General features: G+C 36.4%; 4 protein-coding genes across 6 annotated transcripts; 1 reads left to right on the top strand and 3 right to left on the bottom strand.

The window, feature by feature from the left end:
* The first annotated feature begins 1,327 nt into the window (after positions 1 to 1,327).
* Positions 1,328 to 4,981, top strand: LOC130728457 (uncharacterized). Its single transcript, XM_057579949.1, has 6 exons — positions 1,328 to 1,419; positions 1,656 to 2,060; positions 2,532 to 2,839; positions 2,928 to 2,996; positions 3,144 to 3,550; positions 4,463 to 4,981. The coding sequence occupies exons 2-6, from the start codon at positions 1,690 to 1,692 to the stop codon at positions 4,730 to 4,732; spliced, it is 1,425 nt and encodes a 474-aa protein (XP_057435932.1). The 5' UTR covers positions 1,328 to 1,419; positions 1,656 to 1,689; the 3' UTR covers positions 4,733 to 4,981.
* A 542-nt stretch (positions 4,982 to 5,523) lies between these two features.
* On the bottom strand, positions 5,524 to 9,316 carry LOC130728454 (pentatricopeptide repeat-containing protein At2g44880). The gene has a single exon (XM_057579944.1). It carries the CDS (start codon positions 8,037 to 8,039, stop codon positions 6,201 to 6,203), a length of 1,839 nt encoding a protein of 612 aa, XP_057435927.1. The 5' UTR covers positions 8,040 to 9,316; the 3' UTR covers positions 5,524 to 6,200.
* A 146-nt stretch (positions 9,317 to 9,462) lies between these two features.
* On the bottom strand, positions 9,463 to 12,087 carry LOC130728456 (uncharacterized). Its single transcript, XM_057579948.1, has 4 exons — positions 11,628 to 12,087; positions 11,311 to 11,425; positions 10,713 to 10,773; positions 9,463 to 10,255 (listed from the first exon to the last, which is right to left on the bottom strand). Exons 1-4 carry the CDS (start codon positions 11,659 to 11,661, stop codon positions 9,578 to 9,580), a joined length of 888 nt encoding a protein of 295 aa, XP_057435931.1. The 5' UTR covers positions 11,662 to 12,087; the 3' UTR covers positions 9,463 to 9,577.
* A 209-nt stretch (positions 12,088 to 12,296) lies between these two features.
* On the bottom strand, positions 12,297 to 16,238 carry LOC130728455 (uncharacterized). 3 transcript variants are annotated; one of them, XM_057579947.1, is made up of 5 exons: positions 16,095 to 16,238; positions 14,938 to 15,053; positions 13,828 to 14,118; positions 12,904 to 13,006; positions 12,297 to 12,825 (listed from the first exon to the last, which is right to left on the bottom strand). In XM_057579947.1, the coding sequence occupies exons 2-5, from the start codon at positions 15,043 to 15,045 to the stop codon at positions 12,422 to 12,424; spliced, it is 906 nt and encodes a 301-aa protein (XP_057435930.1). In that variant the 5' UTR covers positions 15,046 to 15,053; positions 16,095 to 16,238; the 3' UTR covers positions 12,297 to 12,421. The 3 variants fall into 3 exon arrangements, with proteins under 3 accessions (XP_057435930.1, XP_057435928.1, XP_057435929.1); XM_057579945.1 differs by having other exon boundaries at positions 12,297 to 13,006; XM_057579946.1 differs by having other exon boundaries at positions 12,297 to 13,006; positions 14,938 to 15,104; positions 16,095 to 16,226.
* Positions 16,239 to 16,986: the final 748 nt, after the last annotated feature.

Genomic DNA, 16,986 nt, shown 5'->3' with positions numbered 1-16,986 from the left:
AGACATTGTATATCATAATTTTACAAATGATGTATCTTAGAGCATCTCCAATGCAAGTTTCTTAGTTCTTATTTAAATTCTTAACCATTGGAGGGGGTTGACGTGAAGTTTTTAGTTCTTAAAAATAAGAATCAGTTCTCATATAATGAGTTTTAGTTTTTAAGTTCTTAACATAAAAATTTATTTTTTTCTCTCTCATTCATCAATTGATCTTCATGTGATATTATCATTATGTATTTCAAATAAAATGTATTGTTATTTACTTTCCGTTGATATGTATTTCCTTTCATCTTTGATTATTTAATATAAAACAACGCCTTTCTTTTTATTTTTTTAATTTGGCGTGTTCAAAATTTAATTAAATCACATTGTTTTTTTTTCAAGGAAAATAAGTGAATGAAATTAAATTGGTCGTGCACCCTTGTCACGACTGCTTCTTCATCATGATGTGGATAGTATTATATAATTTAAATCAAAATTATATGGAAATAAAAAATATTAATATAATGGTATTGTGGGACATGATGAATAGTGCTAAGAACTAAGAATCTAGCATTGAAGATGCTCTTATAAAAATGATCATTTTATATGAGAACATAAGAATAATCATGACCGTTAAATTTAATTATGAACGATTAAGATTAAAACACTAAGTCATGTAACTTTTAAAAAAAATCCACTAAGTGGTCACATGACTATCACATGACTATTAAATCATTTTAATCTTAACAATTCATGGTTAGATATAATAATGTTGTTCTTGTGTTATCCTATATAATCACTATTCCCATAAAATATATCCCCTATTTCTAGACAAGACATCTAATCAATACCTAGTATTAAGTCGCCAAAAAACTCAGTTTACATGAGTAATGATATATACACACCTGAATTTTTAAACACTTCATTTCCACCTATTTTTATTTCTATCTCTCCCCTCTTATCATCTATCACATCTCATACTTTCCCTCTCTTACTTTTTTTTTCTTTCTATCTCTCCTCATTCCACCTCTTCCACCTCATTTGAGGTGTGTAAGTAACATTATTGATTATTGAGTTTACATAGGTCAAGCTTAACGAACCGCCACCAAGAATATGGAGGGTATTGTTACTACCATGGTTATAAATCTCGAACTGATCATTAACTCAGTCAAAGTACTGGTTCAATGAGTCAGAGGTTCAACCAAGTTCAATTGGGTTCAACCGAATTTACATGAATTATAATATTTATAAAAGTAAGAAATATTTTAAAAGTGAGATTAAAGATTTTTACTTTACATAAATAAAAAAATATATATATATATATATATTTTGTGTGCCACTTTAATTAAAACAGGTCAAGCTGGCTTGTAGCCTAGAGTGGCAGTGCTCAATTCTCTCGCCTCTACAAAACACGAATACCCTAATTGATTCATTCTAGTAAGTGATTCTCTCTCTATCAGTCTCTTTGTCCTGTGATTACAATTCATTCAGGGTTTGTGGAAATTCGAATTCTTTAACATATGTTCGTTTCGTTTACTAACGTTGTTCTATCAAGTGTTTTTATTGATATTATTATTATAAGTGTTTTCGTTGAATTTTTTTTTAATTATTTTATAACTTTTAGCCTTCAATTTCTTCATGTTGATGGGTTTATGGGCATGTTGATTTTTCAGTAACTGGGTAGGGCATTCATATGATTTGGGGAAAATGGGTGGCAATCCAGAGGAAGCTGACATAGGAAAAGAGACTGTAACTGTTGCATTTGAAGAATCAGAAGAACAAAAAGTGGTTTTGCAGCCTGAAACTGAGTTTAAGGGAATGGAGCAGGTTCCTTTGTTTGGTGGAGATGGGGAGGAGGATGTGCAAGTTAATATAACTGGGAGTGTGTGCTTAGGTTCTGGTGGCAAGTTGGTGGGAGAAGGTGCTTGTCAGGGTCTCATTGACAACACTGAGTGTTCCAGTTCTAGTTCTTTTTCTGATACAGGTTCTGGCGTAGAGACTGACTCAGGCTCGGCATTCACCGATTCTGAAGGTGAATCGCCGGTGCGTGATGATTGGAGTGAGCCACTTCTGTTCAGGTATATTTCAGGCTCAGTTTCAATTCTTCTTATGTTGTCTATTTTTTAGAATTCAGGTCAGCATTTTATGGGCCACTCGCACAAATTACACCTCCAGATGTCCAACCCTGGGCATGAGGGGTTGTGTGGAAAAGTCTCGCATTGACTAGAGATATGGCCAAAATAGTACTTATAAGGGTAGAGCAACCTTCACATGTAAGCTAGCTTTTTTGGGGTAGCGTTAGGCCTAACCCCAATTCTAAGACTATTGGAAGCAAGAAAACAAAATGAAATCATAAGACCTAACACCATAGGAAGGAAGGGATGTGTATTAGAGGTCTTTCTTATCTTTGTTATCGGGAATACAGTTATGGTGTTGTGTCATGTTTGTATTCCCAAATTGCTTTAGCTTTGCTGTTATTTGTTTCATTAGAATATCAAATCAATTATCAATCTCTCATGAGTTTCATAATGTACTCTATGAACAATCAGAAAGAAAAAGCTGACTGATCATTGGAGGAAGTTCATTCGTCCTCTTATGTGGCGCTGTAAGTGGATAGAATTGCATGTGAAGAAACTCAACTCTCAAGCATTGAAATATGAAAAAGAGCTTGCGGAATATGATTATAGAAAGCAGCTTGAGTTCTTAAAATTCTCAATAGATGACTTTGGCGTCAAGTCGGTACCGGTGTCTGATAGCATTTACAGGAATAGAGTTATGAAGAGAAAGAAAAGGAAGAGAGCTGAAGAATGTGATTTGTCATCATATGTGTCTAACCACAATATATTCTCTTACTATGGTATGTCATTTATTGGTTTGTAGTAGTATTTTTTGCCAATGTATTTCTCCTCTATAATAATCTTTTTCTCCCTCCTTTCATTGTCCAGAGAACAAAAACTGTAGGCATGATGCTGGTTTGGAAGATTTTCATAGTGATGCAGTTGCTATACCTATGAGTGAGTAGCAGTAATATACATAATGTTACTTTCTTGTTATCCGCGTAACTACTACGTAATAGCATGTATGTTTTCATGTGTTCATTAGTATATGAGTCATCCCTTCTAAAATTTTAATTCTTTGTTCTGTTTCATTCATATCATAAGGTAATGTCGATAATATTGAAGAGCTCAAGTTGAACGATATGTTGTCTTCTCTACATCGTGAAGATAATGATAAATCCTTCAATGACATCCTTCAAAAGATTGAAAAACTCCAGTCACAAGTTGGGAATTTGAAAACTCGGATTGATAATGTGATTAGTGAGAATCCAGGAAATTTCTGCTATGTATCTCAATTGAGCATGATTGAGCCATCTGATGGATTTAATCATTCTGGTCATGGTTCTGCTTCTTTGGCTGGGAATGAAAACCAACTTCCAGTTAGCTTTATTCATGCTTCATCTCAGCATAAATCTGAGTTATACGTGGAAGATCAATTATTGGCCAAAAATACATTATCAACTCTTGAAGCCAACACTAATAGGCCTCAGCTTGTAGTTCTGCATGAAAATGTAAGCTTTTCTATTAAGTTGTAATTTCAACTTGCGTGTTATTATTTCCTAACTTGCTTATGTAAATTGATGATGGTTATGAACGAAATATGTGTCGTTGTCACGTTGTGCTTGATTTAGCTACCATTGGAGTTTACCACTGGTTGCACCATACTTTTGGTTTTGTTTAGTTTCAGTACACCATCTATCCCCAGAGAAAGTTGTTCACAAAGCAGAAGCATTGAGATAATGAGATGGCACATTATGATCTGCATATGATTATTCTCATATCTTATATCTAGCTCAAAGCAGAAAATGCAGATGCACAACCTTTTTTATTCAAAAAATGTACTTGGCTGTTGATTTTAGAATTTTCATATGCATGTCTGTGGTGAAATGTTTGCATGTAAATTTGTGAATATTCTTGACCTTCTGTATCCCTGCCGTGTTATATTCTATTCTAGGTTTTTTGAAATTGGGCTATCCTTCTCTTCCAGTGTATCAAAACATGCACGAAGGGATTTAAAAGACACATAAATCATATGAAAATTTACATAAGCAAGTTGGGTGTTTTGATACAATTTACATATGTTACGGTGGGGAGTTGCTTTGTCCACCATGGTTTCCCGTGTATTCAAACATGCACAAATAATGCACTATCGAAGCCATGTGTGCTTCTTAAAAGTACTTCCTGGACCCTGGTACGAAATTGCTGTTTTCATTTCCTATGGCAGGAAAACACTCAATGCTATGTTCTTCGGTGTGTGGTGTATTAGGAAATTTGGAGTTGATAACAAGAATTTTAGTAGTCACGGACCCTATCATCTATTAAGGTTGTATATTGGAAGGGCAAACTTTGACCAATCTCTCTTTGTATGTTTTATGATCATCACAGCCTTTTTATTTGTGTTGTTGTCCTTTTCTTGTATGCAGATTAAGGAAGAAGTTCTCATAGAAAATGAGGCAATTAAGGAAGAGTGGCATGATTTTGAGAATGTTAACAGTCAGTTTTTGGAGAAAACCGAGGGATTAGTTGAAGAGCAGAAATCCATTACCCCATCAGAATCTGACTTAATCATTGACAATAATGTACGTAAGGTGCGTTCTACTTTAAGAGCATGTTCTTCATTGAGGTCAAGAAAGCCTAGCTTCACAAGGACGGGAAGGAAGATATCTGGCCACAAGAGTTGGAGTAGGAGATAACCTGGTTTAAGTTAAATATGGCTACCATGATGATTTCTTGATAACTGGAGAAGCTGAGAATTCTTCATAATTTTTTTTTTGCATCAAGGAATGAGTCAATGATACATTTTGTAATTATGGTTGGCATGCTCTATCTTCAGAGGAAGTTTTTTTATTTTTTCGAGTACTCTTATCCGAGGGAACTTTCTTTGCGATGTACTTGGAATTATTACATCAGTAATTGAATGAATATTTTTTTCCCTCCATTTATTCACCGTGTTTCCTTTGATACTATACATTTTAATATTTTATGAATATGTTACCTCATACAATTACTTTGTGTTCGGATACTAGTTAAGGTCCTATTTGGAAAAATAGCTATAAGCGCTTATTCATAAGCTATTTTTAAAATTTTATTGAAATAAATTAAAAATAAGTTGTATATAAGCATAAGCTGTTTTTCATAAGCTATCCTGAGTAGCTTATGAAACTAAGCTGAAAATAGCTTATGACAGACCATAACTGTTTGCATAAGCCCTCCCAAACACTGGCATAATAGCTTATGTTGTCAGATAATTTCAAATAAGCTCTTCCAAACTGGGCCTAATTGTAATTTAAATAGATTGTTATCTCAATTCATAAAAAGAGTTGTTACTTTTTGTCTTTAATTACGTGCTAATATTTATTTACACTGACACCAACAGTTATCCATACGTAGCTGTAATCATTATCAGTTAAGTAGATACTTGTATTTCCTGAAATCTATTCTCATCAAGGGTTAAAATTGTTATACTAAAAGATGCACCCGCATGTAGAAGGATCTAAACATTGTAACTATTGTCATTTGTTTTCTACAAAGAAATTCAGGTTGAATTCCTAATAATCTTTACCTAATTTTTTTCCATCGTTTCAAAAGACAAATTTCTAGCATTTTGCAGCAATTAACAAAATTTACAACAAAAATTAAGTCGAAGAATTCGTCCCTGTCTCGCAGAATATCACTAGATAAACCAGTCATCTCTCATAAGTCATAACTCAACCATGGCAGAGGTCCTATCTGGACATCCCTTGAATAAATGTAGGAAGGAAATCCCATGGTTGATATGCAATGCTAAGTCTGGGCTGGGGATAGCTTTCTTTGTAGTGCTTAACAGCTGAGGCTGGTACATAGGCAGAAGCAACAATGCATAGTGTGAAGAAGAGCAATAATTCTAGCATTGCCATATAAATCCTGCTAGTGACATGTAAATTTTGGTTCCAGCCTTAATTATCACCGCAAGCTTAGACTTGCATTCCAGTCCAATTTAGCCACCGTTTACCATTCAGTATCAGTTTATAACTAAAGCTTTCTGGTGAGATAGGAATAGGATCATAGGAACTTGATCCTGAATGGACTATTGGATATACAAAAATACGCATGTTCTTGTGACTTCCACTTTTCACTTGCTTTTTGACCTCTCTCTCTTTCAGCTCTCCCATCTTTCCAATTTCAATAGATTATTTCAACTTTCATGTGCTTCCATAACTGCCCCAATGTTAACTGAATAACCTCCAGATTCGAATGCAAGTAATCACCAGCTACAAACTCTCTAAATCTACCATCGACCTCAATAACACTGCAAGCAACCTCTTTATAAGATCCTCTCATCTTCATCATATGTTTAACATCCTCCACATCTGTCCATCTTTTCTCTGTGGCATACAGATTTCTCAACAATACATAATCTCCAGCACACTCCTTTTCCATTTTCACTGTCTCTCTTAGCACTCTCTCAGCCCTTGAAACATCTTTGAAGTGACCACAAGCAAATAGAAAAGAACTCAATATAATCCCATTAGCATCGAAAGGCATGGTCTGAATCAAATTTTCAGCCTCATCCAAGCATCCAGCCCTTCCTAGAAGGTCAACCATACAACCATAATGCTCAATCTGAGGTGCAATTCCGAAACCCTCCATTGCTTTGAAGCATCTTCTTCCTTCGTCTACCAGACCACAATGGTTGCAAGCAGATAACACACCAATCATAGTTATCTCATTTGGTCTAAACCCTTCCCGTATCATCATCTCAAATACCTCCAACGCTTCCTTTGCACGGCCATTGACTGCAAAACCATTTATCAAAGCATTCCAAGAAGCTGTTTCCTTTTCAGGCATCTCCTCAAAAAGCAATCTTGCTCTTCCAATTTCACCACATTTTGCATACATGTCAATCAGGGCAGTGGAGACACGAACAGATCCATCAAGCTTCTTCCTTCGTGCAAACCCTTGAATCCAACCACCTAAATCCAAAGCACCCAAATCAGCAACAGCAGGAAGAACACTCAAAAGCGTCACTTCATTCGGTTCCACGGACGCACTCATCAGCATTTCACGAAACAACTTCAATGCCTCATGCGGCTGTTTATTTTTGCAATGCCCCCCAATCATTGCATTCCAAGTAAACAAGTTCTTCTCAGGCATAAGATCAAACATCAACCTAGCAGACTCAACATCACCATTTTGACAATACCCAGAAACCATACTAGTCCAAGAAATCACATTCTTATCCCTCATCTTATCAAACAAATCCTGAGCCATATCCATACACCCCAACTTCACATACCCATCAATCATCACATTAAAAGCAGCAACATCTCTCTCAGGCATCACATCAAAAAGCTTCCTGGCCTCACTCATATCCCCACACCTCGTATACCCCACAATAACCGCAGTCCACGAAACCCTGCTTCTCTCAGACATCTCATCGAACACCTTCCTTGCACTACCCAAAACACCAAACTTCACATACATATCAACCAACGCAGTTGCCACGTACAAATCCAAGCAAAACCCATTTTTCACCGCAACCCCATGAACCTCCAGTCCTTCCCTCGTGGCCATACACGCAGTACAACCCTTCACAAGCGCGGTAAACGTGTGCCCACCTGGCTTAAAAGGGGTCATTGTCATTGTTCTTGTTGCTGTTCCTCTGCAAAGGTCCCTGAAGAGGGTGAAAGGCTCGGAGAACTGGCGAATGGCGAAGTGGGTGGTGATCATGGAGTTGCAGAGAAACTCATCGCGCTTGTGGGTGGCGTCGAAGAAGCGGCGAGCGTGGCGGACGATGGAGACGGCCTCGTTTCTGCGGGAAGTGGAAACGGCGATGGAGGCGCAGGTAGTGATGAACTTAGCGAGGAGGTTGAGGTTGTTGTCGACGGAGTTTCGGAGCATGAAGGCGTGGATTTGGAGGAGAGTGGTGATGGTCTTCTTGCTCTTGCATTGAAGAAGGTCTAAGCATTTTCTCTCTGCGGTGCTCCACAGGGTTCGCTGCGGTGGTGACTCGTCTCCCATTGTTTTCTATTCGCTTCACAGTTCATGTCATCAACTTTGCTCTGTTTTTTGTTACTCTGTTTGCTTGGAGAAGGAGTCTATGGAGTCAATTATTTATGCACTCAAGTAATCTCAGCCATTGAGTGATATTTATTAAATTTAAAAACTAAAGCATCTAAGATGAATTGCCTATAAAAAAAATCTAAGATGAATTGGTTGGGATTGTTCCACTAGAGGGTTAAAGAGATTGGGCTGCGTTAAATATTTAGTAGAGAGTTTGATTTTATTCAACTTGAAAAAAAAATCAAAAGAACAAATGTTACGAGTCTGAGGACATTTATGTTGCATGTCCTTAGAGATGTTCTTATTTTTATGCATCGTTGCTTATTTTAGGGGAACAATTGGATCATAATGACATGTCATTCTTTGTTGCTTAAATTTGGAGCATAATGACATGTCTTTCTATTATTTAAGCAACATCATATTTTATCTTTTATTTAGAACCCAACCAAAAGTAAATATAAATAATATATGAGGTATTGTGGAACCCAACCAAAAGTGAAATAAGAAGTCATGGTTTGAGTGAAATCTTGTACGTGTGCATGTGCGTGCATGTGTGTCGAGAAGGAAATCCCCTAATTAACGCTCAAATCCCCTTGATTTGGAATGTTATCTCTCATTTCTTCTTCTTCTCGAGAATGAATTCTTACTAGTTCTAACTTCGGCACTCCTGATTTTTTGGAACAGATGATCTATGACGAAGTTGTCGACATTCTAGTGTAGTTTGGCGATGAGTATCCTGTATCCGGAATGAATTTATCAAATTTCCAAAGACGGTGTCAATTGATCTTCCGTTGATCTGAGCAAGGTCGACCTCTGACAAACTTGGTGGTGACCAACTGAGAGCATGGTGATGCTATGGTGGTGCTACAGTTGCACATAGTGAAGCACAACAAAGAATGTACCTGCAAAAGGCACTATGAAGTTCAAGTCAACTCAAGATCTGAGAAAAATCTTAAAGTCTAGAAAGAGCAATATGTGAGTAATGAATTATCTGAGTTGCTTACAATGTAGACAAACCTTATATACCTTTTCCTCTGACCTTGTTCACAAGCATGAGTAGTTAACCGTTTTCCAACAAGGCATAATAATTTGACCCTTGTTGAGTTAGTTTGACTATTGTTCTAATAACTTAACTTCTATAGTTAGCCAATTGGTTAGAACGATGGAAGCTTTTTACCTCCTTTAGTTTGATGGGGGACTAGATCATCATATTAAACTTAGTTGTTTAGGCTAACCAGAATGGAGTTGCTTTGTGGTTGGGTCGACCATAATGACATTGGGGTGTGTGGTCATTTTGGCTGACTAGAACACCAACTAATAATCAGTTTTCAAAACATTGGCAGTCACTTATTTAACTTGTAATCCATGAGAGGCAACAGAATTAAAAGTAACAATTCCATTACTTTTCTAGATGAAACATTTTTCTACCTTTTATAACATGATAATTTAAGACTAAGATTACATCTATGCATATTGACATGATATTTGACTGTTACTCAATGAAATTTATTGCATAAGGCACAGAATTTCCCCTTGGCGGTGTGTTGACGCATGTCTGGTGCAGTTTCAGGTTCAACTACAGGTGCATCTTGTGCAACTGGGAGTGGAGGAATGTTATTCAGCGTTGAAGGTGCATCTTGTGTAACTGGGGGTGGAGGAATGTTATTCAAAGTTGAAGGTGCATCTTGTGCAACTGGGGGTGGAGGAATGTTATTCAAAGTTGAAGGTGCATCTTGTGCAACTGGGGGTGGAGGAATGTTATTCAAAGGTGCATCTTGTGCAACTGGGGGTGGAGGAATGTTATTCAAAGTTGAAGGTGCATCTTGTGCAACTGGGGGTGGAGGAATGTTATTCAAAGGTGCATCCATATGTGAACATGTTGCAAACTTGGATCTGTTGTTTTCCCTGAACATTAGTCCTAGGATCCTGACAGCAATGAGAGCCAAAACTGTAGCTGAGGGCACAAACACAACATCAGGGATGGCATTCATGAATGTTAACTGAGGCACTGTTTGTCCTGTTTTCTTAGCCACCATAGCAGCTGGAGGTGCCACAATTCCAGTGACTATAATAGATTCATCTACTTTGTTGAGGGTCACATTCTTGTTCATGAAGTCAATGAACATCACCTTTTTGGTTTCCTCATTGGCTTCTTTCCATTGATTGAAAAAGTCCTGCACTATGAAGATTATTATGTTATAGATAGCTGCAAATTTTTACTGGTTAATGCAAAAGTTAGAATGAAGAGAATTGGTGTGAAAGTGTTTTCCCAAAGGAAGCTGGGGTTCTTTCTTGTTATTCCTTTTTGAAGATGCACGCAATGAAATCTTATTCCTCTTTTCTTATTCCAGCTTTGTGCCTTTTTTAATTAGTCTTTTAGGGTGGTAATTGTTAAGTAAGGTCGCATCAGATATATGACCAAAATAGTGTAGAACAATCCTTACTCAACTAGATTTGAAGTAAAATTACCCGAAATTTCAACCCATAATTGAGTCACTAGAAAATGTTCAGACCTACAAATTAAAAAATTGGTTTTTTGTTGTCTTGCTGTCAATGTATTTTGTACTATATATATGGTATAAATTAATTAAAATTAAATTTAGTAGTTTTTTGGTTGTACTGTTAACTAACCTTTACATCCTCGTATGATGGTGAATCATAATGCTTGCCAGGTAAAGCCATGTTGATAGTGCTGCATCAAATTAATTTATTAGCTAGTTTGATCAGTGAAAACCGCTGTACATGGTGATACTGTGAAACTAAATTGTGAAAATCCATATGTTGAAGAAATTTATTACTTAAAACATATCTATCAACCTGAGTCATTCTGCATTGGTTATCACTTATCACTAAAGAGTTGATTGGCCATTTAACTTTTAGTTACAAACCAAAAATTTCCTATAAATTTTATTTTCTGATTAAGATTAACCAACCTTTTGACAAAGACAAACAAATGATGCATTGCTACAAAACTATTCAAAACTATTTTTTTTCATGACTAATACTCTTGCAGGCACTTTCTCTGTTTTAGTGAAGTTTGCTATTTTGTTTCTTTTTTATATTATTGATCTTAAAATCTCTTCCTAAAACTTCACTAACCTTCGTATGAATTCATAGGTTCTAGATTATATGACCATCTCTTAAATTCTTATTTTCAATTATCTCCTTTTTCCAGATAGTTCAAAGGCAGCAAATTAAATAGATTAAAGTAATTTTTACATATGCTTACTTGAAGGTATCAATAATGGCAACTTTGAATGCATCAAAGTCCTTGATATCTTTATCAACAAATTGCTTATACAGTTTGTTCATTACCAGACTCAACATCTGGGTGGTTGATAGAGCTGTGATACAAAATCAAAACGATAAATCATTAGTACAATAGGATGTTTGCATCAGTTTCTCTTTTACCAAAATCAATTCTAACAAGCTACTCACAGAAGCTGATCTCCATATTTGATTGACTTTCAAAATCAATTTTAAAAGGATTTTCAAACATACACTAAGATAAATCAGTATTAAGTAAGGGAAGAAAATGAATCACACCTTTTCCTCCCAAGAAACTCATGTTCATCCCCATGATCCTTCGTATGTTTGTAAATACTTGAACATAAAAGCAATAACTACTATGAGTTCAAGAAATATTGCAGAATTCAAGGTTGGAGGTAATAAGGAAGTGGGTTAACCGCATCTCTAATTTTGCAGTTAAAGGAAGGGTGACTTTCCATGCTTAGAAATCATATAATATCAATTCTTTTGCTGTCTATAGGCCAGAATCTTGGAATGGAATTGCTTGTGACTTAAACCAGCATAACTTCTTTTTTCAATACAGGGTTAAGTCACAAGTTAGACCCTGATTTTTTCTTGTTACATTGTAAGAATTAGGGTTAACTCGTTAGACCCGAAGACCCAAGCTCAAATCGATGTTGAAAATCAGACCATGAATTTTATACCATAAAAACACATCAAAATGCTCTAACTCCAAAATTTACAGAAGTACTCCATGACATGTTACTTTTTTTAAGACAAGTATCCTCCACAGGATGCAATCCTGTTCGAGCCGGGAAACATCTACGTCTTGGTGGGGCTAACTCTCCTAACTAGAGTTTTTTCCATCCATAAGACTCAAACCCGAGACCTTGTTTAAGGAAAATCAAGCATGTACTACTTGAACCAACCACCTGTTGATAGTACTTCATGTTACTATGGCACATGTTGTGAAAAAGTGAAAATTTACACATCCATTTTTCCATTTTGGTACATTCCAACAAAACACTATATAGTTACAATCATCCTGATAATCAATACATTTTTCAGTGGACCTCTCAAGTAAGAAGTACTTAACTGACGTCTAAACTTTCAATGATTTCAAAGTGCATCTGCATATTCGAAGGCTTATCAGCAAAATAATACCTTGCAAATACTTGTAGTTTTCCACCACTCTTGCAGGCTTCAGATTCAAGCAGATGCAGCATTCCGTCCTTTTCCTTCCGAATCCAGTCTCGCCGCTTGTCGCCCCATTGTCTCGGAGTTCCGTGAAGGATGAAACGGAGTTTAGGAGCTCCTTGTATGAGCCTTTTGGATATCCCCTCAAACACTTCAAGGTTAGTTAAGTATGCCCCAGTAGAGTTCAAACCAACATCAACATAATGAATCTCACTGATGCTGTTCAGTAAGCCTTCCTTTGTTTTAGGTACGACATAAATCTCCTCTGATCTGCTTATCTTTCTGTCCATTGGCTGTCCTGCATCCAGTGGATATGGATTAGATCCGATATCTGAGAAGCCGAGCTCAGTAACTATCTGGTTAAGTACAGTTCCACCTTTGCTAAATCCGAGGATGAATGTCTTGGGCTGAGAGGAACAACAGGAAGGAGTGTGAACAAACTTGGTATCTACTTGCTTTCCTAAAATGACTTTCTTTACCTGCATTACAAGAAATTCAAAACATCGAAAGAAATTATTTCAAGTAGTTATTACTAGTTGCAAACGGACGCAAATGACTGTTTTTACTATTGGACAATCACTGAAGTGATATCTCATCTGGTGTAGTATATTGGCCTCATGTAAAGCTTTATATATGACATTAATTTAGAGAAGTTAAGAAGCTAGAATCTGGTTTGGATATGGAATACAACTGCTAAAGATTCGGTTAGGAGTCATGGTTATAAAGGTTAGTTGATGAGAATCAGGGTCAAGATGGGAATTTATGTTCTAAGCACACTGCAAATGTGGCAGGAAAGATGAAGGCATGAATTTCGTTAGAAGAAATTATTGAAAGCAGAGAGGGAAAAAGAGAAGGTAGGAAAATTTTATGGAGACAGTGGGGATTCTCGCATTGAAAGTCTTTAGTTGCAGTGATTTTTCTTATTTTCTTTAAGGAGCTTGGCTCCAATTTCCATCAATCAATACAACACCTATCCATTCATATCCATAAAAATGCAAAATGTAGCGAATAACTGAAAGAGATGTAATAAGAAATTTCTCCTTTTATTCGGGGAAAAGTAGGAATTTATATAAGTGCAAGAAAGTAGCCTAACCTTAAGAAAAAAAATTATTACATGAAAATCAGTACTGGTTCAGATTTTAATCCATCAACACAAATATATCTTTATGCTCATATTCTTGAACTATGCGATAAGAGCCAAAATATTACTTGATTGAACTCCATAACTGCCCGAATTAGATATAGTCATAGAAAATGGTAAACTTTGTAGCACATAATAAAGGGGAAGAACAGGCCATACTTCTTCAAGGCAATTAGATAAGAGTGAGACAGTTGAAGTGGATGCCGGGAATCCAATTGGATGGTATGAGCTTGGCTCTCCATATTGATTCACTGATGGTATGAAGTCCTTGTAGACAGCAAAAGGTCCTTTATAAACAGAAGACTCAATAACCCACGCATTGATGAAAGAGCCAAATTTGGATACAACAATTTCAGATAGTTTCTGTAAATCTGATAGCCGCTCAATCACTGGGTTACCAGTCCCTTCAACTCGATCACCGCAGAAAAAGATGGCGTTTGCGATAGGTACCTGTAACGAATCAGAACATTTTTAGTAAATAACACTCGGTATGCAAAGGGGCACCAGTGATGTACAAGTTTGAGAACATCCTTATCCAAGAAATTGAAACTGTGACATCTCAATTGGAAGTTGCAAGTCGCAACCAGCCAACCTCATTAAAATGCTATGTTTCATATTGAGGAATGCTAGTAACACACTTTCTCACACGCAGTCTCTTATTGGTTGAATTTGAATTTCAACCAATAAGAGTGTTGAAAAGAGTGTGTTTGAGACTGCGTTTGTAGCACTCCTCTTTCACATTTTCCAAACAGTGGTAAGTAGTAACCTTTATATAAAAACCTCTCATTCCACAAAATTCAACCGCAGTTCAGGGAGTGGCCAAAATAAACCAATCCAGATTCCAGAAGAATTAACCATTGATTACTTACAATTTGTAGCAAATGATTAATCAATTTGTAGCACTCCTCTTTCACACATAAAATACTTTTAGGCCTGATATGCTTCCATTTTTGGTTCTTTGATTACTAAAAAATTGGTAACTCAAACAACTTAAAGCCCGTTTGATACCAATCCAGGAGTATGAAAACGGAAAAATAACACATTCCAAGGCACTTTTTGTCCAAACGGGCTCTTACATTCAGACCAGTGCACGATTTTCAACTTTCTTTTGTATAGAAAACAAAGCTAAGCTTTATACCTACAGCTAAAACATAAGATTAAAAGACTGATAGTTAAAGTAAGAAAACCAATCCACTTTTGGATGATGTGAAGCGAAATATCCACTGTTATCTATAAGCTTTAGGGTTCAACTTCAAGGAACTAACTTACACTCAAAGTTCCTGTTTCCGGAGAAAGGCAGAGAGATGCACCAACTCTATGGAATGCCTTGCTGTTAGGATGCAGTGGGACTCTCAAAACCCCACTCCAACGTTCCATTTATTGATCTACATACAATGTTTGGCATCAAACACAGTGAATGTTGGAAGTTGAGTGTACTGCATAAATGGAATCAAACTAACATGTCCATTTAATATACACAGCTAAAGATTTTTAGTTCAGACATCTATAAGATTATAAATGTTCCTGTTTTCCATTCTTAAGAATCATCACATTTTGAAATGGCAATAAATATATATTCTTCCAAAATCCATGGACCAACTTAAGAAGCAGCATTGAACTATACGAAACAAACCTTATGCTCTTAAAATATAGACAAAGAGAACCTTTATTAAAAAAATTATTTTAGTTTTTACCAAACCAACCAACAAATCAATGGTTGAGGCAATTGAACAGCATGTGTAGCTACTAGTTAAGAGATAGACACAAGAGGTAAACTCCCCACACAAACACCTTGGACCCTAACTGATCTTAATCTAGTTGGGGTGAACCCATTTAGATGGACAAAACTCTTGAGGTGCCTATTTTTTCTATTAACCACCGGCCTCCAATATGAGATTTTGGGGAATCAAACCATTTGGTCATGTTTTTAAAAGATAAAACTGTTTGAAATTAAAAACATTTCTATTTTTTTATAGAATCTAATTAGTATGAAGAGTTGTACATAGTCTTGGACACATTTCCATTTTGCGTTATCTAGGAGGTAATCTTGTTCGAGCCAGAAGCATCTAAACCCAACAGTTTTTTCCGTATACAATACCTAAGACCGATAACTTAATGAAACATGTGTCACTTGAATCAACCACCCATTGGAGTTTAATTGGATGTGTGGTAACACTTAATCATTAAATTAGTTTTTGTTGTTATACAATCTCCCCCCCCCCCCCCCCCCCAAAACCCAAAAACAAAAACAAAAATCCTAACTATCTTTGTGAGTATAACTGCAGTTCAACGGTAGAAAATTAAGGTTGTCTGGTAGTAATCAAAGGGTAAACAAAGAAAATGACTCTGATAGACAATGGATTAATGTAACCAAATGAAAATATATGCCAACAGAGTGATTCCAACAAATGAAAACAATCACGTACTGAAAATGAAGCGAGTGATTCCGCTTGTCTTCATTATCTGATTCACATGGCTCTGTTTCTTTCTCTGGTCGGGTTTGCCGGGTTCTTCACTGGCGGTGTGTTTTGGCTCACGGAGAGAAAATAAGAACTCGGAGCCGGAGGTGATAAAATAGGGGTAAATATCACTTTGGTCCTGTAAATAAAGTTAGTTTTTACTTTAGTCCCCACAGGAGCTACGTTTTGGTCCCTGCGATTGGAGAAATGTTTGATTTTTGTCAGCTCCGACAAAGTTAGAGTTCCTACGTGTTGTCTTCTCCCAACAAATATTTTTTCATACGCATCGCTCACACAACAAACTCATAAGATTAACCATGTCATATTTTTATATGAGAGTGTTGTTATAGTTCATGTATGTATGTGTATAAAGAGATCATCAATTTTGTAGGTCCAATGTAAATATTTTCAAGAGAAAAGAGATCATAAAGTGATATATGACATGCCCTAATTTGTGATTATCAGCGTAGACAGTTAGTAATATAAATGTGTTAGAGGGGTTGGGCTTCGTGAACCACATAAAAAACTGTTATACGGGTCATGTGAGAGTTTAGAAGCTATAGGTGGCAAAGAGAAGAGAGAAATACTTGAAAATTCGTAAAACTTAAGTCAAAATCGTATACCTCTCATACCTCTCGTACACTCAATATTTGAAAACCTAGAAATAATAGAAGTTATGGGATGAGGAGAGAGAGAGAGAGACGAACGATGGCTAGAAAAGTGACCAAACATGTTGCCGTGTGCGCGTTGTTAGAGGTGCGCGTGAGAATCATGCCTTGATGAGGTCGAGACATGTAAGAGCGTGTGACAACTTTGGTGAGGGCAAAACCAACATGGATTAACAGATCTGAATGAGGCG

The sequence above is a fragment of the Lotus japonicus genome, chromosome 1 (assembly GCF_012489685.1).
Source record: "Lotus japonicus ecotype B-129 chromosome 1, LjGifu_v1.2".
Lineage (NCBI taxonomy): Eukaryota > Viridiplantae > Streptophyta > Magnoliopsida > Fabales > Fabaceae > Lotus > Lotus japonicus.
This window is presented reverse-complemented; position numbering and strand designations above follow the sequence as displayed.

Coding starts and splice junctions, on each gene's coding strand:
- LOC130728457 (XM_057579949.1), top strand. CDS start 1,690: ATGGGTGGCAATCCAGAGGAAGCTGACATAGGAAAAGAGACTGTAACT. Junction 2,997..3,143: donor TGCAGTTGCTATACCTATGA/GTGAGTAGCAGT, acceptor TCATATCATAAG/GTAATGTCGATAATATTGAA. Junction 3,551..4,462: donor TTGTAGTTCTGCATGAAAAT/GTAAGCTTTTCT, acceptor TCTTGTATGCAG/ATTAAGGAAGAAGTTCTCAT.
- LOC130728454 (XM_057579944.1), bottom strand. CDS start 8,039: ATGGGAGACGAGTCACCACCGCAGCGAACCCTGTGGAGCACCGCAGAG.
- LOC130728456 (XM_057579948.1), bottom strand. CDS start 11,661: ATGGGGATGAACATGAGTTTCTTGGGAGGAAAAG. Junction 11,426..11,627: donor GAGTTTCTTGGGAGGAAAAG/GTGTGATTCATT, acceptor TTTGTATCACAG/CTCTATCAACCACCCAGATG. Junction 10,256..10,712: donor CATCATACGAGGATGTAAAG/GTTAGTTAACAG, acceptor TTCATAGTGCAG/GACTTTTTCAATCAATGGAA.
- LOC130728455 (XM_057579945.1), bottom strand. CDS start 15,045: ATGGAACGTTGGAGTGGGGTTTTGAGAGTCCCACTGCATCCTAACAGC. Junction 14,119..14,937: donor CGGAAACAGGAACTTTGAGT/GTAAGTTAGTTC, acceptor GATTCGTTACAG/GTACCTATCGCAAACGCCAT. Junction 13,007..13,827: donor TATCTAATTGCCTTGAAGAA/GTATGGCCTGTT, acceptor CTTGTAATGCAG/GTAAAGAAAGTCATTTTAGG.